Consider the following 22,602-nt stretch of genomic DNA (forward strand, 5'->3'; position numbering starts at 1 on the left):
ACTCTTCAATTTTCAATTTTTACAAAAAAAATATTTGTTCCAAAAAATTATTGCTCACTATAAAACTTATTTCCTATTGTATAACTTTGTAATAATACCAAAATTTGTTAGAAATAATTTAAATGTGGAACAGAGATGAAACACAAAATCGAGGTAATCTGTGATGATTAATTAACTTTTTAAAGGGACTGTAAAGGAAAAATGAAAGGGGGTATAGGATGAAAGCTGAGGTTCTCAGCTTTCGACCTATACCCCCTTTCATTTTTCCTTTACAGTCCCTTTAGAATATATTTTGTATAAAGTGAAAACAAATATAAATAACAATAAACAAAAGCATAAAGAAATAATAAAAAAGAAAAATTGTCTTCTATTCCCTTTTCTAGCAATATAACCAGTTCTGAAAAAATTTTATCATTTTTAGATTTAAATACCGCTAAGCATTTTGTATAAAAAGAATTGAGTCTTTGTCACAAGCTCTTATTTTCTAATACCTATTTCTTTGCAACCCAATGTCGTAGACCTAAGATAATTCAAACTATGAATTTTGTTAGACTAAATAATCTCAGTTTGAAATATTAAAGGTTTACACCATCAGATTGCAAAGAACAGGAATTATAAAATGTAAGTTTGGAAAACAAGTACGCAGAATCTGACACCTATCATACAATTGAGCAGAGTGAGTGTCCCAAAAATACTGGTTTCGACAAAATTACAAGAATCGGGGACAATCAAGAGAAGAATAAGAAATAAAGGAAGAAGGTGAGAAACCATGACAAGAATAATCAAATTAGAATTTTTTGTATTAACTCTACCCAATTTATAAAATCAAAAATCAAAAAAATATTTTTAAAAAATTTGCGTTTGGGTCATTTCATGCAAAATCCCCAAAATGTGTGGCAAATATTTGCGATTTTGCGCTTGATTTCAGGAAACCCTCTAATTGGGTAAATTAATAAAGGAAATTTAATATTTTAAATTTTTTGAGTAAGTTACAGGTCTTTTTTCACATTTAAATTTTTTTTCTTCGCCTAAATAGTAATTTATATTCATCTAAAGCAACTGGGTTTTCAAGTGTTAGGTAAATCTTTGCCCCCCATGCATGTTCAGAAGTTGGGCAGACCTGGGGTTTACAAGAAAAACAGAAATATTTTTGCAGTTTGTTTTACACCAGGTTGCTAAGATTATAAAATTTTTAGCTTGAGGCAATTAATCAATGTCCGAATTTTATGAATTTGAGCTAGCTTCGTCTAAAATCGGCAGAAAACCGGTTACAGTTGAGCGCCGGCTTAAATCTTGAAACATTGAATTAAATTTTAAGTGGAACCAACCATATTTAAGCTGAGCCTCAAATTTAAGCCGCGGCTCAAATTCTTTAAATTCGGCCTCATGTTCTCTATGACGGTACCTTATTCTCCATTGGTCTGCATGTAATGGGACACATCGCTTTAGAAACCTTCCTCATTCCCCATGCCTACAAAAATCTTTACAAGATTTGGAAGAAATGCAGTTAAACTTGGAATTGAGTCTCTTCTACAAACTCTGATTTTTTATCCATACATGTTTGCAACATGTATGAAATCATCGATATCGTAGCTCTTAGACATTTGAAACTATATTAATTCTGCTCAGTATCTCTGTTTGAAAAGTCAAATGTTTTCACCATCAGATTGCAAAGATATAGGGATTAGACAGTTTGAGTTTGTTGTAAAGACTCTATTTCTTTTGTGAACTTTTTGATTCAATTTTACTATTTTTTTTGGCACTAGATCAATAGTTCTATCATTAGTTTGTCTACTGGCCATTTTATATGTTGGTAAATCAAAAAGTATCTAAACTTGCAGCAATTCTAAAATCTTTTATGAAATGAATGAACGTACAGATTACACTGAAAATCAAAATCACAATCAAAACGCGCAAATTTTTATTTCAACTTTCTAAACATGCTGTTTAATGAACACAATAAGGATATCAGAACATAGTAAAAACTTTTCTAATTCTTGTATCTTTGCAACCTGATGTCGCAGACCTTTGATCTTTAAAATAAAAATTTTGCAATATAAAATATGTAAGGTTTACAACATAGCAATACAAGACAGAGAGAGATAGCATGCGTTAACTCTTTTGGGCTTCTGCCTCAGGGTTATTGTGAACGAAAAACCCTAAATTTTGAAAAGACGACATTTAGTGTTCTATCTGTATTGTTATTAATCTATGAATTACACCATCGGGTTGCGAAGAAAAAAGGTTTAAAATTAGAGTTTGAGGTGGCTAAACAGATCCTTCCATTTCAATAAATCTAAAACATGAGAATAGTTTGGCAATCAAATACCTTGGTAGGTCCGTACCCTGCATACACAAATCCAATTCTTCTAGTTGGCCAGGGGCGCCATCCAGGACCCTTATATCCTAGGCACAGAACAGAGATTATAATAGAAGGGAAATAAGACTATCCCTCAATATGAATTTATTCAGTCACTTTAAGCCTGAAAAGGAGTTCAAAGTGTACAATTATGTAAGTTTTCACAAATTATACGCAGTACATCACAATAATTCAGTATGATCCTAGAACATAATGAAGTTTATGCTGAAATGAACTCGGGAATGTAAAGTAATGATTATGCTGAGATGAACTCGGGAATACATGACAGGTTGTCAGAGAATTGATTTAGAGAAAATTAAATATTTTTTAAGACATTTTTTTCTATAAAAAGATGTTTCAGGGACCAAAGGGCTATTAAGCACAAATGTGTGAAATACACCTGCAGTATGGAAACAGTACAACAAAATGGCGGTTTTACACTTTTTCGACTAAATTCAACGTTATACTTTTCTATTATCTTTGTCCCTAGGAGAACCAAAATTTCCTTACCACGGTACAATTAGACGACTTTTAACAGCATATTTTGTTTTTAAAACCAATGAGTGAAGCCTAGGCAAATCTTCGAAATTTGTTTGTTCTGTAAGAGAAACTATCTTGGGAACTCAATTTTGCCTGGAATATTTCTCTATGAAGGTCAACACATTTAACTTAGAATTTTTAAACCGAGCTAAGAACATTCCAGAGGTTTTACATAGTTACACAATCAAAATTTGAGGCAAATAGGTCAAGAGGTTTCTGATTTATGATTGGACAAACAAACAGAGAGACAAAGAAAGAATACTACTTTATATAAAAAGATTAAAAAAAGTGCAAGCAGAATAAGGAAAATTTAAAGGTAAAATTATTTTAAAAAAGAGAAGCGCGAAGCACGCTGGACACCGAGTTTGCACAAAATGGTGTTTTTTTGTATTTTTACTTACTAATTGAATAAATTACTTACTTCTTTTACAACCATAACTGTCATGTATCATAGAGTTATTTCTAAAAAAACTGAATGTTTTTAATCTTTCTATTATTTTTGATATCGGAACTTATGTGCTTTTTATTCTTTTTATTTTTAACGATTGATCTCGATAACCGATGTGGGGACTTTTGTGGATGATCCCTCAAGTAAAGTTGGCCCTGCTAGCCCTGCAGGGTAAAACCATCACGGGGATTGCAAGTTGAATCAAATCATAGGTCCGAGTCCGAAGATGTAGATTAATGAGTTGGATCCCGAAATTAAAAACACAAAACTTCTGACTTCTTGATGTTCAATCAGAGCTGGGAACTTTCGAATGGTCAGGATTAATGCTTAATACTCTGTTTTCGCTAATCTCGAGATTATAATTAGTCTTGAGACTAATTATTTAGATCAACAAATTGGATTCTAAGAATGCCAGATTTGTTGCTTTTCTTGACTGGAAGGGCCTTTACTTAATTTCTTACCCATTTATTTATCAGTACATTAGTTAAAATTCGTTAAAAAAGAATCTCAAACGTATTATTAAATATTTTCTTCACCGATTAATTTACAAAATGGCCGACAACAAATTCTTAATTTGTTAGAAATTGCGGATTTCTCTCATGGGCTAGAATTTATTTTCAAAGCCGTCATTGGTCAATACAATTTCTGAACTATTTTCCTGCACTCTCATTGGAGAAAATAATTTACGGATATCCAAAGAGATAGAAAAAGAGTGGATTAAGGACTGAAATTAAAAGTTTCCACAGTGGATATTCGGATTAAGTGGTTGGGATTAAAGGTTATCTATTCTAAAGTTCCCAGCTCAGTTTCTCCTCTTTTTTCTTCATCAGATGTCTTTGTTTATCAATATCTTTACTTGAAGAGACTGCAGGAAGCGTAATTTCAAGTGTCTTTCCATTTAAAGAGGGGGGTTCCCGACTCACAGTGGTTAAAGAGGGGGGTTCCCGACTCACAGTGGTACCAATTCACTTTACAAAGTTAAGTATAATAGCAAATTGAAAATATTTGATGACTGAACTTTTCATGCTCGGTTAACTTTAAAAACACACTTTTTCATAATTTTAAAATATTTTTTTATATAAATAAAATAACTTTTTATATAAATAAAATAATTTTTATATAAATAAAATAATTTTTTGTTTTTTCAAATTTCCATCAAATTTTTACCTGATTGCTGGCCAAACATTTTTCTTTAAAGTTCTCTAAATTTCCAGAAGTTAAATAATCTAGTTCTTAATCCTTCCATACAGATCTACCCACAACGAATAAGATTTTAGAGAGAACTGTTTGGAATTTAATCAGACTTTTTCCTAATAGTGATGTTTTCCCGTTCCTTTGCACTTCTATATATATATACCAGGGTGTCTCAAAAAAAAGGGGAATAAGGGTATACAGATTTTAAAGATTGAGACCAATTTTAGAATCTACGTACAATTTCCGATTCAATCTGCAAGTTTAGGCTTGTAAATCTAAAAATGACAATTTAATAGGCTCCTAAAGTTTCCATCTGGAGTGAGTAAAAAGTAAGAGATAATCTCTATTCCACAATTTTGAATTCAATTTGAGTTTACAGTTTATTACAATTTAGTTTACATTTTATTACAATCTTATTAAAATGTCCACCATTAGCAGGAAGACACTTTTGGGCCCTGAATCTAATTTCAAAAATAGCCTTTTGGGAGACAGCAGTGTCTAGGCTTTGGGGTTTAGGGGCCTAAAAATTGTGTTATTTTAGATCTACAAGCCTAAAATTGGGCTCATTGAATCGGAAATTGTACGTAGATATATAAAATGGTCTTAATCTTGAAAATCCGATTACAAACAAGTCCGTAGACCCTTATTCCCCGTTTTTTTTGAGACACTCTGTATGTTAGCCAAATCATCAATCAAACTTGAAATCGACAAAACTCCAAACAGCTAACCCAATTTCACTTTTAAGCTAACAGAGTTTTAGGTCGTCATTAGAGTCTCATTTTTTGTAGGAAACCCTATTTAATCTGTTAAAATATGATTATCATTTGAATATCTGAGTACAGCTCGGCTTGATATAAACAAATATTTAATAAAAACTCGAAATTTTAGCAACCCCCCCCCCTCCCCACTAACTCTTGAAATTAATATTATTTCTGCCTGGTCCAGATCTTTTCTGAAGGTTGGATTTACACTGAACAGAGAATTTTTTATTTCCAAAACCTCAGTCATATTCTGGTAGTTTTTACCATCCCATAGTCCAGCCAATATGGCGGCTCTAAAACAAAGACGACAATGATGAAAATGGCGAATAAATGGATAAAAAACAACCGTAATAATATTTTATAGCTATCCCATTCCCATACATCCCTTTTATAAATACTATCTTAGCTTTTGCATACTTGTGGAATGGAGCATCTCTCATTATGTGAAACTGTTCATTTGATTTTAACCATTCCTAAATACATTATATTTTGTATTAACTGTTCATATGTTTGGTTGTACAGTTTATGTATGTTTGTTTATCCGTACTGTGGATTGTTTACACGTCACGTAGATTGTTTAGATGTACTGCAGATTGTTTATCTATACTGCTGAGTGTTAACATGTACTGCAGAGTGTTTACATGTATTGCAGATTGTGTATGTACTACAGATTGTTCACTTTTACTGCAGATTATACCTGTACTGCATATTGTTTACCTGTATTGCATATTGTTTACCTGTAAGGCTGTACTGCATATTGTTTACCTGACTGCATATTGTTTACCTGTACTGCATATTGTTTATCTGTACTGCAGATTACACCTGTACTGTATATTGTTTACCTGTACTGCATATTGTTTACCTGTACTGCTAATGCCTCCCTATCTTGAATAAAACTATCAATATCTCTAGAACCAAATATTTCTACTGTAGGATCTCCAATGACCTTAAAAGGTAAAAAAATATTTTAATTTATTTCTTTTTTCTTATTTTTAAACAGATAAAAAAATTTCAAACAAGGTTTGTCTTGTCTGATGAGAATTTTAAAAACTTGGACTTTGTATTTTCAAATAATCTATTTAAAGAAACAGAATTTTCACAATCACCTGGAATCTCCAGAACCTTCCAACTGGGAACTGCGTATTCAAGTCCCCCAGGCTGGCAAAGGTCAAAAAGTACAAATCAAAATGAGAAAAATACCTTTAACATCTTTAAAAAGTACAGCTATCGACGTTATGTTTCATGCATTATACAATCTTAAAAATAAATTATAAAATATAGCGCCAAAAAGCTATATTTTAAACTTATTTATTTCTAACATAAGCTAAAACTCGAAAATGATTTTCCCAACTTTAAAGTACACTGAAATGTTTTTGTTCAGAATTTTTACTGAAAAAAGCGGGTTAGAAACTAAACAATTGATGTTCTGGCATCCCCTTCTGATTTTTCGACTTTAGAGACCCCCTGTAAAAAATATGTCCATTAATTTTACCTATGCAGTTTAGTGACGTCACAAAGATCCAGATGGGGGCTTTCACAGTGTAGTCTACATAATTCTCTTCTTGTCTAAAATAGTTTAAAGGGACCCGATTTACAACGGTACCTTTAAAACCTTTGAAGAATGAATGTTATTGTTTATTTAAACTGTTTATGTTCTATAGCGGTTTCCCTGCAAAGTGACTTGCGTATTTCTTGCCAAAAATAATTAATGGAAAAATTCACGAAAAAAAACTTTCACAATTCAGAAAAACGACGGGTTGTTCTACATTTTAAATTAGATTAAGGTTTCCAGGGTACCATTGTAAACTGTTCAGTGCCATCTTTGCATGGAGGGTCACTTGAAGTTACGCTTACAGTCCCTTTAAATTCATAAATATTTCCTGCATGAGGTCAGGTTTAATGAAATGTTAAAAGTGGTTGAACCATTTACAGATAGTTGAACTACATCTATATTGCTGCCAAAAATACACTGTTGAAGTTAAAAAATATGTTCTTGCCTCAAATTCATTTTCTGTAATATTATGATAAATACGAATTCTCCAGTCAGGATAGTACAGCTGAAATATTAAATTTTAAATTAAAAAAATTAATTATTTTTCCTCCTTTTCAAAATATTATAATTATTATAATTAGTATTAATTAAAAAACTACAATACCTGTGCCCGCATTAAAATATCTGCTATAAGTTGAGTGTATCGCAGCTCAGAGGCTTTATTTTCCCTGTAGTATAATCAAGATCTGAATTATTCAAGAATAAATAAATCTGAATTAAACAAGAATAAATAAATCTGAATTAATCAAGAATAAATAAATCTGAATTTATCAAGAATAAATAAATCTAAATTAATCAAGAAAATAAATAAATCTAAATAAATCTGAATTATTCAAGAATAAATAAATCTGAATTATTCAAGAATAAATAAATCTGAATTATTCAAGAATAAATAAATCTGAACTAAACAAGAATAAATAAATAAATCTGTCAAATTTAACATAGTACAGTATTAGAAAATCAAAATACATTTGTTTTTCTTCCACTTTGCTAAATTTTGCCTCTGAAAAATATAAAGAAGAAACGAACCAACAAGGAACCAACTGAAACCACATTATACTAGACTTACAAAGGTTTTCCTTTAGAGGAAAGCGGAGGAATGTAGAATGAGTAGGATAAAACTCTCTGACCGGCTCCCAGCGCTGGAATTTAAACAAATGTCAATATTTTTTTAATGAAGTGCCATAATGGATTTGAGCTAGCTTAGAAACAGATTTTCGACAATTTGAAATTTCAATAAAAGGTTGATTTATACCAGAACAAGTAAGCATCGAACCAAATCATAAAAACCTACCTAGAAACTGTACATACTGAAAATTAAAATTAAATTGAAAAGCAAGAAAGTTTTAAAGAAATGATCTTGTCATTCAAAATCAATTTTTAAAAATTTAACAAAAGGCAATTATGAATTTTTGTGTCATGAAGATTCAAAATAAATCTATAAAAAAATGTGTTTTTTTTCTGAAATTTTGTTCCCACTGTTGAAAAATGAATTTTTAACCTGTAGTGAAATTATTACACGTGGATTTGCCAACATATTCTCCCCTTACAACCTAATTTTAAAATCACATTTTTAAATACGGATAAAAAATGTAATCAGTCAATTGTCCTCTTCATTAGCTTTTATTAGAATTACCGGTGAAGAGTTTCAGAAGATTTAAGTTGTTGTATTATTTCTGAAAATATAAACCTGAGGACGGGATTTTTGTGTGGAGTATTATTATTTATTTGTTTGAACGATCTCGATAGCCAATGTGGGCACTATAAGGATAAATGCTTGATCCCTCCATTTAAGTTTTCCCTGCTGGGTATGATCACCACTAAAAGCTACTCCAGCCGTTTACCCGCACTTTTACCGGAAAACTAAATTTTCGAAATAAGAGTCGACCCACTCAACTCAGAATCTCAAAACTAAGAACACATCTAAGTACATTTCTCCAATCAAAATCTGAGTCAAATCGGTCCCGGACTTTATATTTAATTTTAGATTTGGATTTGCACTTGCCTGATTAAAATCTATATTTTGAGGTTGAAGGGTTGGGTTCAGATATTTTAGAGATCGGGCAACCCTGGATATTTTGAAAATTAACCTTTAAAATGATTAAGTAGAGGGAAGGAGAACAAATACAGGGTGTCCCACGAAACATTACAGCAGCAAGACGACTTGAAAGTCGTCATTGATCTTGGAATTTATTTGTAACATTTAGTCGTCAACCTACTTTAACATGTATGATTCTTAAAACAATAACCACAAAATTCTCCTAGTCCAGTATTTCCAAAATGTGGTCTGCCTGTTTTGTGCTTCAATCTTACCGGAGATATTAAGAACTTTATTTTGGATTTCAATTTTGTTAAAGGGAGTGTTCGCGAAAAATTAAAGGGGGTATAGGCTTAATGCGATAAAAAAGCGCTTTTGATCGCTACTAATCTTACTTCTATGTTGCGTCTATAAGGAGAAAATTGTTAAAAACGACTCACACCGAAGAACGCAGTGTCCATACAAATTCAGAAAGATGCAACATTCAACTCGGATCGTAAACAAATCAATTTAATTCCAAACAAATCATTTAAATATTGCAAACAATAGTCATCGATTATTTTTCGACACATTCGTATATATTTAATATTTCATAATATTTTTGATTTTGCTCTTTTTTAAATAATTTTCGCTGGCGTTGGATTTTCGAACAGTCCTGGAAAATATGAAAATGTCGTCTTCATTATCAAAAATCCTCGAAACAGGAATAAATGTTTTCAAAAGCAACTCTCAGATCATGAAAAATACCAGATATTATGAAATATTAACTATTTTTGAATGCGTCGAAAAATAATCGATGATTATTGTTTGTAATATCTGAATGATTTGTTTGGAATTAAATTGATTTGTTTACGATCCGGATTGAATGTTGAATCTTTCTGAATTTGCATGGACACTACGTTCTTAGGTATTAGTCGTTTTTAAAAATTTTCTCCCTATAGACGCAACAGATAAAAGTAAGATTAGTAGCGATCAAAAGCGCTTTTTTATCGCATTAAGCCTATACCCCCTTTCATTTTCGCGAACACTCCCTTTAAATAAAACCAAAATTGTCAAAATTTGAACGAAATTACTATAACCTTGTTGTTATTAACTCTAAAAAATTTACTTCTAAAATAAGATTGAGAAATAAATGCAGATAATCATATAAAATCAAAGATGACGCTTAAATCGTCTTGCTACTGTCATGTTTCGTGGTACGCCCTCTACAGGAGTATACCAACCATATTTAAGCCGCGTCTCAAATTTAAACCGCTGCTTAAATTCTTTAAATTCGGCCTCATATAAAAACACTTTACACTCAAGATGTTAATTTTTTAATGAGTAGAGAATACCAAGTTTTAAAATTACCAATTCCAAACACAATTTTTCAGTCGTTCCTAAATTATGTTAATTGGGACGACCTGTACATTTAAAACAATTATTTTTAGCTTAACACCCTGCAAACACATTAAAGTAATTATAGATAATATTTACCTAGGTTTACACTCGCAAAATGAATCTATAACATATTCTGCAGATGGCTCATGTGTTATTTTTGAAAATTCTGTAAAATAAAATAGAATAAATTAAGATTTTATAATTTTCATTTATAAAATGTTATTAATAATCAAAAAACTTTGACCTTGGCTACTCTACATACACAATTTTACTGTGAAATATAAAAGACTATTTGGGAAAATTTGAATGTAAATAAAAACAAAATTAGCTCCCCCCCCCATCTCCTCAGAACTGAACCCCCTTTCAACCTAATATTCCATATCGATTTACCCCCCCCCCCATCTCCTCAGAACTGACCCCCCTTTAAACCTAATATTCCATATCTATTTACCCCCCCCCCCATCTCCTCAGAACTGAACCCCCTTTAAACCTAATATTCCATATCTATTTAACCCCCTTTAAGCACTCCTATCTGAAAAATGTATTTTTATTACCAACTATGCTGTCAAAGTTGTAAAACATAAAGAGAAGGCTAACCTAAAATAAAAGATAAATACCACAAAATTAAGTTTTTTTGGCTGATTTCTTAGCATTTTGACAAATTTTGATCAAAACCATCCCATATAATAAAACCTTTCTCATCTCAACCCGATTAAGTTGAATACACAAGATATTTTATAAATAAAAAGAATTAAAAGAAGACGACAATCAGTCCATTGTCTTCTGGTTGAACACTAAAAAATTAATTGTCGTCTTCCTTTTAATGAAAATTTTCATTATATTCTTAAGCATTAAATAATAACTAATATTCACCAAAACAATTGTTGACATGATTATAGTTCTCGGACCGTTGATAATGTTAACCGATTTCATCATTTTATCTAAAATAAGTTAATCACAAAAAAAAAACTTGAGTCGACAGAGCAAGGTTTCTGAAAAAAAGAGAAATTATTGGCTTAAAGAGACTGGGGACGTAATTTGAGGTGACTCTCTATTTTAAGATTTGGCTGATCCAGCATGAGTGAGATATTCTTATTGTTCAGGCTGAAAACTGATTTTTTAATAGTGCTTTCTATATGAACGTGACTTACGCATTAACGCTGGAGGGACAATGAAATAAATTGTCATAATTCAGCATGTTTTCAAAAAGAAAAACGATACTATCGTCCTCATTATTACTCAGATAAAGGTTGGAAGGGTGCAATTGTGAATCGGACATTTCACTTTATAAATGAAGGGTCACTTAAAATCACGTTTACAGTCCCTTTAAAGTTTTATACTGATTAAATAATTGGTTAATGTTTAGTAAAGTTCTATAAAAACATATGTTGCTTTGTCCAGTCTCCAGTATCCAGTGCTATAAAATGTAATCATATTTACATAACACCTGTGTCATTTAGTTATTCATATGTTTATTTAGAGCGGTCAAGCTGCAAGGGAAAGAATTTATATTACTGCACCCCTTACCCAATTTTTTAAAACACCATTAATGATTCACAAAAATAGCGATTGCAAATAAACATACTCAGTGTTTTTCACCATTTTCACAATTTGCACTAATCTTCCTCAAAAAGGAAGAAATTGTCGTATCTACAAATTGTCTTTTATTTTTTATGCGGTAAATAATATATTCGTAAATATGATAAACCTTAATGAACATTCGAAGGGGCGTTTGAGGGGGGGGGCTGACCTACACCCCCCCTCCCCTTGAAAATTTAAGATAGGTTGACCCCCTTTGTTGGGCAAAGTCTTATATTATATTTTTTTATTTCTGAAATGTATCTGTATCTAGTCGCAGGGTTTTTTGTAAATTGATTAAATTTTGTCGAATTCCGAAAAGTAAAACCTGAACAAAATTGTCGTTAATTTCTAATGGATACATGATCAATAAACGATCTTTTATCCAACTAAGAAATTGTCTATCTTAAAAAGACAAAATGAATTTACATAGCTTTTCTACATTTTAATTCGTTTTTTTTCAATGTATTTTGAAAGACCCTGTACATTGTGAATTGTGTATTTATAAAACAACCTGTAAATTGTGATTTGTGTATTTATGAAACACCCTGTACATTGTGAATTTTGTATTTATGAAACACCCTGAACATTGTGTACTGTGTATTTATGAAACACACTGTACATTATGAATTGTGTATTTATGAAACACCCTGCACATTGTGAATTGTGTATTTATGAAACACCCTGCAAATTTAAATGCTTATGCAATAAATTTGCTGATATACGAATGTTTGCAAATCTGACATACAGGATGTCCCATTAAACAGAGGAATTAAGTGACGACTGCTGTATCTCGAATCTGGATTTCCAAACTGACGGAGATAATGAGCTCATGGAACAGACAATCGAATCTTATTCTTTCTTTAATTTTTATAATTTTGAATGTTTCTAAGAAACTGTCCTGATTCATAAAAGTTAAGATATCTAGCAAACATCCTACATAATGTTGAGGACAATGAGATTAGTTGAAAAATGTAAACCTTTTGCTTTCTTTCTTTCTCCACTAAATAGTACATATACAGCAGTCTTTCAAGATATAGAAAGCTGTATTTCTCGCAGTTGAATCCGCGATATATTCAGTCAAACTTCCTTGCATGCAATATCAAAATTAGCATGATCAGTTCGAGAGGAGGAAGGCCAGCTACAACCATTTCTTGTCCGAACCACATTCTTCTAATTTTCTCGTCCAAACCATCCTCACAATCCTCTTCCTCCCATTATTAAAGTGTTCAATCCGTGAAGATAAAGCTATTTTTTAAATTTTGGCCAGGTTAGGGTTTAAGATATGGCTAGTCTAAAGTATTGCAATGCTTTCAACATGAATTCGAAATCATGAGAATGATGTCAAGCTTTATTTAGGTGATATTAAATCTCTTCTGTCTACGGAATGACTAATTAACAAAAAAAGATAGTTCTATGAATTTGGAATAACTTGCGGCTTTTTATCCTCTAGGAATACTGAATATTAAAAGTACCAGGAATAATAAAAATACGCGTGAAAATGTGAAAAATTTAGAAGGACATAGAATTTGAAAACTTGATCAATTAATTAAAGTTTTTTTTTTCGATTTTCAAAAATTCAATATTTCATCTATGCCCTAACGTGGCCAGATTTCTTAAAAATAGTTTTATCTCCAAGGTTTGGAAACTTAAATAAAACATATTGGAAGGACAAGGGTTTCGATCGGTGGCTCGGACGAGAAGATGAGAAGAATGTGGCTCGGAAGAGATATTGTTGTGGCTGGCCTTCCTTCCCTTTTTGTTCTGAGGATCGTATAGATTTACAGTGAAACCCCCAATAACGAATACATCGGAAGAATTTATCAAATGTCGTCTTGACAATTTTTCAATGGTTTTTTTTTACTATATTACGTAAATTTAAGTATTTGCGAAAATAAATAAATAGCCATGAATATGCAGCAACAGTTTTAAAGAGTTCCATATAATCATTTAATTAAAAAACTAAATATCTGCAACATTCCACTATCAGAAAGTTAAGAATACGACATTTGATGAATTCTTTCGATGTATTCGTTATTAAGGGTTTCACTGTATGTGAGAAGAGACGTTGTGTGAATATTTACATTACAATTTACAAACGGTTAAATTTAAAACGAATAGCTGCATAAACAGTGAAACTCATGACACTGTGGAATATGAAGACGACATTCAAGTAATTTTGTATATGTTGTTATAAAGCAAATAACTTTACGAGTAGCGTAATAATCAACTTATTAAGCCTAAGCCATTTTGCACAATTTTAGTTTTTAGACTGAAAGAGAATAACAAAAGTTTAGCGTTACAATATGTATAGTGTGTTTATACTTATAGTCGCCTGCAAACTATATGTAATGAAAATAATGAAATATATAATATATAATATATAATGAAAATGTATTTTGCCCCTTCGGACAAAATAAGTTATCCAAAATTTTTGTCGTTAAGCATGGAGGAGACCATCTAATGTCAGGTTTTGGACGATTTTGTTAACTTTATCGTATCGTATTGCATTTAAATATCTTATATGCGGTAACAGTTTTATTAAAGTATAAACAAGACTATTTTTGGACGATTTTGTTACTTTTATCGTATCGCATTGCATTTTAAATATTTTATATGCTTTATCAGTTTTATTAAAGTATAGACAAGACTATTTTTGGACGATTTTGATCAGAATTAAACACAATTGAGTAGAAAATTTCAAAGAAAATAACATTTCAGTATCTTTACATATTCTTTACCCATCATGTTCAGACTGTGAGTCCTGTGAGACATAAAAAACTGTGGAAAATGAAGACGACTGTCAGACTCCTACTATGAATTTAAGTAGTTCAATTCATTCAATTGTGCAATGCACACAGATCCATTTTACTTAATATCTAGAAAAACAACATTAAATACATGTATAGATTGCTTAAATATCGTCGTTCTTTTCAATATTGTATGGTTCCCACTGTAGAACAATGAAGACGACTTTCGATTTAAATGTTTGATTTCTACCAAGCTTTGAAACAGGATGCAGATGTAAATATCATAGAATCAAAGAGCAGCTGTCAATGAACAGCATCTCTTAGTTTACTTAATAAAAAAAACTTAAATAGGAAAGTCGTCTTTATTGTATTGATATAAAAGCCGACAACTGTAGTTATAAGAGAAGATTAATATATCTTTATTTTTTGTTCTATTTCAGAAAAAATAATGTTATATGTAGGTTTCTGTATTACTTCTTGACACTTTGCTTCTGTTAACAAATCCTTAATGGATGCTTTCTCAACTATTTGCTTTATTATTATAGGTTTGTTTACTATATACAGTTAAACCCTAAATATTAAATACATCGAAAGAATTTATCAAATGTCGTCTTGACACTTTTTCTATTGGTTTTATACTATTTTACGTAAATCTCAGTATTTGCGAAAATAATAAATAGCCATAAATATACGGGAACAGTTTTAAAGAGCTCCATATAATCATTTAATTAAAAAACTAAATATCTGCAACATTCCATTATCAGAAAGTGAAGAATACGGCATTTGATGAATTCTTTTGATGTTTGGCTTATTTAGGGTTTAACTGTTTAACCCAAACCATCAAACAATACAGTGAACTTTACTCCCTTAATTGGATTGTTAGAATCATACAAACTTTTTGCACATTTATTATAATAGGGTTACAGACCTTATTTCTGTAACTAGAAGAGGAAAATATAATACATTTAGAGTTTTTAATTTCTCGTTTTGCTTGTATAGTCTTTAGGAATAAACTTGCAATAGCGACCCAAAACGTCGGGATGGTACTTCAAATGAACGGATCCTTATTTCTTTGCAACCTAATTGTGTACTCTAGATATTCTAAACTTAGATGATGTGATCTAACAGAACTCATAGTTTTAAATATCCAAGGTCTACGACATCGGGTTGCAAAAATATAGGGATGAACAATTGTGAGTTTGAGAAAAGACTCAATTCCTTCACCTTAATATACGTCTAAATAATCACAGTTTAAAGTCTAGTTTGGTTTCCATTTTATGTTGTTTAAAACAATATCTTGAATTTTATATTTTTCGTCCTGTATAGGTTCCGGTTTAGTATCATGTCATATTTCTGTCCTGTCTTGGTTCTGGAGTAGTATCATGTTATATTTACGTTCTCTCTAGATTCCGGAGTTCTATCACATCATATATCCGTCCTGTCTAGGTTCCGGAGTAGTATCATATTACATTTCCGTCCTCTCTAGGTTCCGGAGCAGTATCACGTCATATATCCGTCCTGTCTAGGGTTCCGGTTTAGTATCACATCGTATTTCCGTCCTCTCTAGGTTCCGGTTTAGTATCATATTATATTTCTGTCCTGTTTAGGTTCCGGATTAGTATCATACACAGATGGATACTGCTCCGGGGTCGGAGCTAACCCAGGGTTCAAGTCTGCTCCAACCGTCCAACAGGTTTGTTTGCATCAATCTTTTTAAGACAGGATCACAGGAAAAAAGTTTCTGCGGAAAAAGTTCTAATTTTCAGAAGTTCGAAGAGAAAATTTTTATTAGCAATAAAGAACTTGGTTTCATGTGACCTTTAATTTTGAAGATTGTCTCTTCACAGAACCATTTAAGAGTGTTAATATGTAGGACTTAATTTCCAAAAACTTTATTTAAGAGAAAAATGACGGGTTTATAATTTTTTAAAAAATATCTCCACGAATTCCATTTTTATCTTTTATAACCTTTATTTAAACATGGGATATGGTTACAAAGATATATTGGGGTAAAGAAAAGAAAAGTGATAATTAGGATTGCACCATAGATGAAGTAGAAGCTTAGAAAAAAAACTTACCAAACATTGAAATTCTTAATTGGGAGAGATAATCATAAATGGGTGTAATTTTTGTATTATCCAGGGTGTCCCAAGAAACATGACAGTTGGTGAATGGTTTAAAGGGAGTGTTTTCTCCCATAATATGTCAAGTTGTTTGTTGCTAAAGAGAACAATAATAAATATTTTATGGCATCCATATAATAGTTAAATTAATTTCTAAGTAAAATGTTTTTGAGTAAAGTTTTTTTAAACTAAATAAACTGCAATAATTGATTAATATTTGATACAGAATATGGAAGATGACATTCAATACTATTCACCAACTGTCATGTTTCGTGGGACACCCTGCACCATTTGTATTATCTCCAAGCTATAATTTCAAGATGCGCATTCTAAAATTAGGCTTGTATATGTTTTTAAAATTATGAAAACATTTAAATTTTTCTGCTTTTTCTTAAAAATTCAAATTTAGAGCTAACGATACAATAAAATGTGGAACACCCAGCACCCTGTATATGAGAACATAAATAACGTTTATTTTTTCGTCATTGATTTATGCTCTGTTTATCAGGTTAGTATGACCAGCGTACTAGTGAGCTGGGAGGGAAGGGTGTCAAGAATTGACTGCGCTGATCAGTTTCTTGTTAAATCCTGGGTTCTCAATAATCCAAACTATTATCAGGTAAGACGACATTCAATCAGATCTTGATTATTGATCATTATGATTTCTAGGATTTTAAGCATAATTTGATTTTTCAGATCTCTGATCTTTTACCTACGGATCAATTCAGCTATAAAGTTGAGGACCTTGTTCCAAATATGGAGTATGCTTTCCAGGTAGTGAAAATATAAAGATTTTTATTTTTATACGGTGAGACTCATAAAACTGCGGAGTACGGAAGCGTGAAGACGATTGCTAGACCCAAGTTATGAATTTGAAATTTTGTAACGCTTGACAGTTTGTAAATTTGGGCTTTTTGTTATCTTAAGTGTTTTGTTTTTGGGCTATTTGTAATTTTGGGCGATGTGTAATTATGGCTGTTTTGTTATTGGACATTTTTTTTGGCATTTTGTATTCACTCCGTCCAAAGAGCATGAAAAACAGCAATTGTTCAAACTCATTCCATTGAGTGTTTCCCAGCTATAAACCTAAACCTACACACACACATATAAGCACAGAGTTACCTACAAAAGATAAGACTTCAGAGACAAATGTACGGAATAATTTAACATAGAAATCGTCATTCTTTAAGAGTTTCAATTCAAATCGTCTTTACAGTCTCATCCTTTGATAGTAACCCTGTATGTTTATCGCTAAATTGCAATAATATGTAAAATTTCCTTTCTAGGCTGTTGCAAGAGAGGATAAAGGATTGCTTGGAAAGGACTGGAACAAATCACCAGTATCAATCTTCTCAACATCGTCAAAAAACCCAACAATAAAACCGTTTGTATTTTTTAAAAACATTAAACCAACCCTGAGTCGTGGTGAGAACCCAGTCCCTCTCACCCCTGGTTTAAAGACTGGTGGAGAAAGAAATGATATCCCAGAAACCGATACAACGGAACAGGAAGAGTTAAATCTTCTCCCGATCTTCTTTCTTTCTTCTGCTCTGGTCATCATCATTCTTTTAGGAAACTCAAGCAATTTAATTTGTTATTTTTCAAAGTTCAGAAAGATTTTAAGTGTCTCCATATTTTAATATTCGCCATTTCGAAATTGCGATAGCTGAGTTTAGTTAGTGGAGGATTGTATAACATCGGGAAGTTGTCTACCAGACGGAGAAGAAAATCCGGAAAGGCAGAAAAAAGGTTTTTATCCATTTTCTGGGTTGTACACTGTTCTGCACTGTATACCTATTTTGCAAATTAAATTAAATTAAAATATACTTTTTCAGTGACTCATCCACCAGCGATTCTTTAGAGTTGGATTCAGTAGATGAAAATACAGTCAGCTGGAGACAATCCAGGTAAAACACTCATCAGATGTCGTCTTCATTTAGAATTTTTACCTTTTCAAGAAGTAAAAACAAAATATATTAATAGAACATGTTCCTGCATCCAAAAGTCGTGCAAAAATAATTAGTTTAAATTTTTTATACAGTCGTCGTCGTAAATATCAATACAATAATGACGAATTTCTATTTAAATTGTGATTTCTACTAAGTTTTCAAACACATTTAAACATTTACACATAGTTGTCAATGAACAACTACTCTTTGTTTAATTGTAAACTTGTATTTGTTTGTTTAAAAATAATTGTTAAGGACCAAATTGTTGTTAATAAAAACTTGTCTTTATTGTATTGTTATAATCGCCGACCACTGTAATACAGTAATAACCTCTTTTTTGTAGGAAGGATTTAGTACTCTACCGAAGTATGAAGGATGTTAACTCTGAAAAATTGAGCAGAGGAACACAAACTCCTAGGTCGTGTAGTTGCTCTAGACCCCCCCATAAGACGCCTCCGAAGGCAAGTCAATTCTCTTATTGATATTTCAGAAAAAAACAGTAAAATGAGAAACTCTTTATATTCAGTAATTACCTTATTGATACACACTTTTTCCCCGACAAAAAAAGACAATCCTGTAAATGGATTTTTTTTAAACGTTTTTTAAACAGGGTGTCCTACGAAACATAACAGTTTGTGAAAATTTTCAAATTTCTTCTTCCATATTTTTTAAGTTGTTTGAACCCCAAGAGAATAATAAAAATATAAAAATTTTCATGCCAGCCATATTATAGTAAAATTGATTTCAAAGTAAAATATATTTGTGTAAAATGTTTTTTAAACTAAATAAACTACACAAAGTCTATAATATCTAATACATTATATGGAAGAAGACATTTAAAACTTTTCACAGACTGTCATGTCTCGTGGGACACCCTGTATTTTTATTTTAAAATCTGGAACATTATAAACTAGTGAAATGCACTTTGTATACGAACAATGTCTTCGTTAAAAATTAATGGTTCTCAAAATAAAATCCAGTACGTACAAACGTTCTTCTATTCCAAATTAGATATTAGATAAGTCGCGTGATACCAACTTAAGATCTATAATTTCTATATAACTTTTTATATTGGGAACCTTTAAATGATGGATGTCGGGATGATCCACTGTTTTTCTAATCTCCAGATTAAATAATGCTTGTTTTTCTCTTCTTCTTAATCTCCAGATTAATTAACCGGTCGGGATTAAGGATAAGTCTGTAGAGTTGAAAACTTTAGAATTGGATACCCTTAATCCCGATCACTTAATCTGAATATCCATTGTGGACACTTATGATTTTCTTAATCCTCTCTGTTGATACACTCTGGTTGGTAGAATTGTAGGCACTTTACTCGATGAAGATTATGATAATCTAAAAATTAACAAAAAGAGGAGATCATGCATTGATCTCGATATCCACAATTCTAAAGTTTTCAGTTCAGCTCAGATATGATTGGGTGACTTTTGAATCTTTGATTTGATATAGAATTAGAATTCCAATTTTATATAAAACAAATTAAACCTCTGTTTGCAATAAACACAAAAATATATAGAATCAAGATTTAGAAAGAAAAGCAATTTCGATTTATACAAGGAAAATTACAATATTCTTCCAAGAAAACTTTGCTTAAGTTTTGTTTTAAAACTTGTTAGGGAGCTTAGAGATTTATTTTCCAATGGAATAGAGCTCCAGTTGTTCTTGGAAGAAAGCCCGTAGGAAAACTTTCTAGATATCTATTGTTAACTAATTATAATTCTAATTGACTTTTAAATCTTTGATTTTACATAGATTTAAAATTAGAATTCCAATTTTTTATAAAACAAATTAAACCTCTGTTTGCGATAAATGTAAAAATATTTTTTAATTACATTCTGCACGCCAAGATTCTCTAATAAATATATGCTGAGAGTCCTTTATTCCATCCTATTTTAATACAAAATTCATTAGTTTTCCAACCTTGTAAATTCAAATAATAACAAAATAAATTAGAAAAGACTTCACTTCAAATATATTTCAGCTTTTTGCAAGTTGTTCTTATACCCAATTCCCACCACCTAGCCTCCACCACCTCCGAATTGTAAAGGATACAAGATTTCAGATTCTATGGAATAAAATCTATCTTGAACAGTTTTCGGCTGTTACAGTATACAGTAAGAGTGTGTCCTAGTATTACTAGCAGAGAAGTATTCTACAGGGAATACTATAAGACACGTTTTTTAAATGGCTGCCGCAAATAATAAATTGTAAAAAAAAATTTCAAGATGAGAAAATAAAAATTTCGAACAATTTACAGAAATTAAAAATATTGAAATTTGACCGAGTAGATAAAAACCAACTTTTTCAGTACTTACAAATGAAATTTATCCAGAGAAAAAACGATTTTTGACAATAAACTTTCCATATTTTTCAATTCTCTAAATTGTTTAGAACTCCAATTTCAAGCTGGTTCCATAAATACCCTTTTTAATAAGATTTTCAAATTTTTAATTTTTACTGGAACTACTGATTTTACCATTAAATCCCATTTGAGGGGCCCATTTTGAATTTTGGGAAAGATGTCTTTTTTAAAAATTGCCCTAGAATTCAAAGTGGAATATTATTTTGCTTCTGTAAAATGGATTCAGAAAAATGTATCATCCCTTAAGAATAATTAAACTTTAAACAAAAACATGTTTAATTTCTTTATTTGAAAAGAAATTAAGTCCATCAATTTCCGTCCTCGTTACTGCTGCACAATAACGTAATAAAAAACTGTTAACCAACTTGGCAACGGCCTTAACTGGTATCTTATTTGTTTCGGACGTTTATCTCCTTAACTAGGTATATAATATGGCGCATGTAAATATTTAATGGATTAATTTTTGCTTTTATGAAAAAAGCTTTATAATTCTCATAACATCATAAACTAATTTCATTTTCCGCAAAAGGCATGAAATAAGATTGGAAATTATTATTTCTTTCTTTCTTTAGAACCAATGTGATTAAATATCTGATGAAAACTTGATGAAAAAAGGCGAGGAACGAAAAAGTAATTATTTACAAAATTGGATAATCCAAGTTTAATTTTCCACCCGGTCTCAATGAAAGAGACATGATCGAAGAGAAATATTAAGAAATAGGAATCAAACTAATATTTTTATTCATAAATTTAATAAGAAATAACATGATTATAACACTAACAGGAGTTCTTCACCGGTCTTGCATAGTTTATCATTGATCAAATACTGTATTGTATAATCTCGAGGGGGAAATACTTGAATCGTGGATATCGAGATCAAACATTGATATCGATCTTTTTTAATCTAATTTAATCTTTAAGTTCGGAGAACGAACAGCCAATCAGAAGCCGAGGAACTTTGTATTCAACGAATGAGAAAACAAAATAGTATAATAAGGATTTCCAAAATCAAGAATCGAGCAGATTCACCACACAAACAATGGATATCGAGATCAAGCGATCGGGATTATGGGTATCCGCTGTGGGCACTTTTAATTAAAGGATCAAAAAACTCTACCTTGCCATATTTTTATTTTAGTTATCCCGCCCCTGATCAAAGCTTCCTTCAACCCATGCATATGACTGGGTACAAAAACTACGCAGGATATCGAATAAAGATTAAATTAGTCTGCAGATTAACAAAAGATCGTAACCGAGCTGAAAACTTTAAAATGGTGGATATCGAGATAAATTCTTGATCTCCTCTTTTTCTTAATCTCAAGATTAAATAATACTTGTTCTCCTCTTCTTATTAATCTCCAGATTAATTAACCGATCGAGATTCAAGATATCCAATTCTAAAGTTTTTAGCTCAGAGCATTGATCTTGAAATCCACAATACAAGAATTCCCAGCTCTGGATATTCTTCTGTACCATAGAAAGATATCTAGAGACCATGTTCCAAATCCTCGAAGCGTATTTATAAAGCCTATTATAATTTGAATGTAAGA

The 22,602-nt window shown here is 31.2% G+C and overlaps 2 protein-coding genes and 1 long non-coding RNA gene across 3 annotated transcripts; 1 reads left to right on the plus strand and 2 right to left on the minus strand.

Annotated features, from left to right (window-relative positions):
* Window positions 1–310: 310 nt before the first annotated feature.
* Window positions 311–6,948, minus strand: LOC111699376 (uncharacterized). The gene is made up of 10 exons (XM_023470052.1): window positions 6,795–6,948; window positions 6,409–6,460; window positions 6,165–6,248; window positions 5,720–5,775; window positions 5,478–5,595; window positions 4,515–4,549; window positions 3,321–3,361; window positions 2,330–2,406; window positions 1,406–1,471; window positions 311–397 (listed from the first exon to the last, which is right to left on the minus strand). Exons 4-10 carry the CDS (start codon window positions 5,740–5,742, stop codon window positions 380–382), a joined length of 378 nt encoding a protein of 125 aa, XP_023325820.1. The 5' UTR covers window positions 5,743–5,775; window positions 6,165–6,248; window positions 6,409–6,460; window positions 6,795–6,948; the 3' UTR covers window positions 311–379.
* A 200-nt stretch (window positions 6,949–7,148) lies between these two features.
* LOC111699386 (uncharacterized) lies at window positions 7,149–8,421 on the minus strand. Its single transcript, XR_002764740.1, has 4 exons — window positions 8,356–8,421; window positions 7,924–7,996; window positions 7,459–7,522; window positions 7,149–7,359 (listed from the first exon to the last, which is right to left on the minus strand). It is a non-coding gene; the product is annotated as an uncharacterized LOC111699386 (long non-coding RNA).
* A 6,614-nt stretch (window positions 8,422–15,035) lies between these two features.
* Window positions 15,036–21,860, plus strand: LOC111699287 (uncharacterized). Its single transcript, XM_023469919.1, has 9 exons — window positions 15,036–15,145; window positions 16,208–16,293; window positions 17,232–17,342; window positions 17,420–17,497; window positions 18,010–18,295; window positions 18,400–18,472; window positions 18,559–18,630; window positions 19,016–19,133; window positions 21,837–21,860. The coding sequence occupies exons 1-9, from the start codon at window positions 15,109–15,111 to the stop codon at window positions 21,858–21,860; spliced, it is 885 nt and encodes a 294-aa protein (XP_023325687.1). The 5' UTR covers window positions 15,036–15,108.
* The last annotated feature ends 742 nt before the right edge of the window (window positions 21,861–22,602 follow it).

Source organism: Eurytemora carolleeae, unplaced genomic scaffold (genome assembly GCF_000591075.1).
Source record: "Eurytemora carolleeae unplaced genomic scaffold, Eaff_2.0 scaffold25, whole genome shotgun sequence".
Lineage (NCBI taxonomy): Eukaryota > Metazoa > Arthropoda > Copepoda > Calanoida > Temoridae > Eurytemora > Eurytemora carolleeae.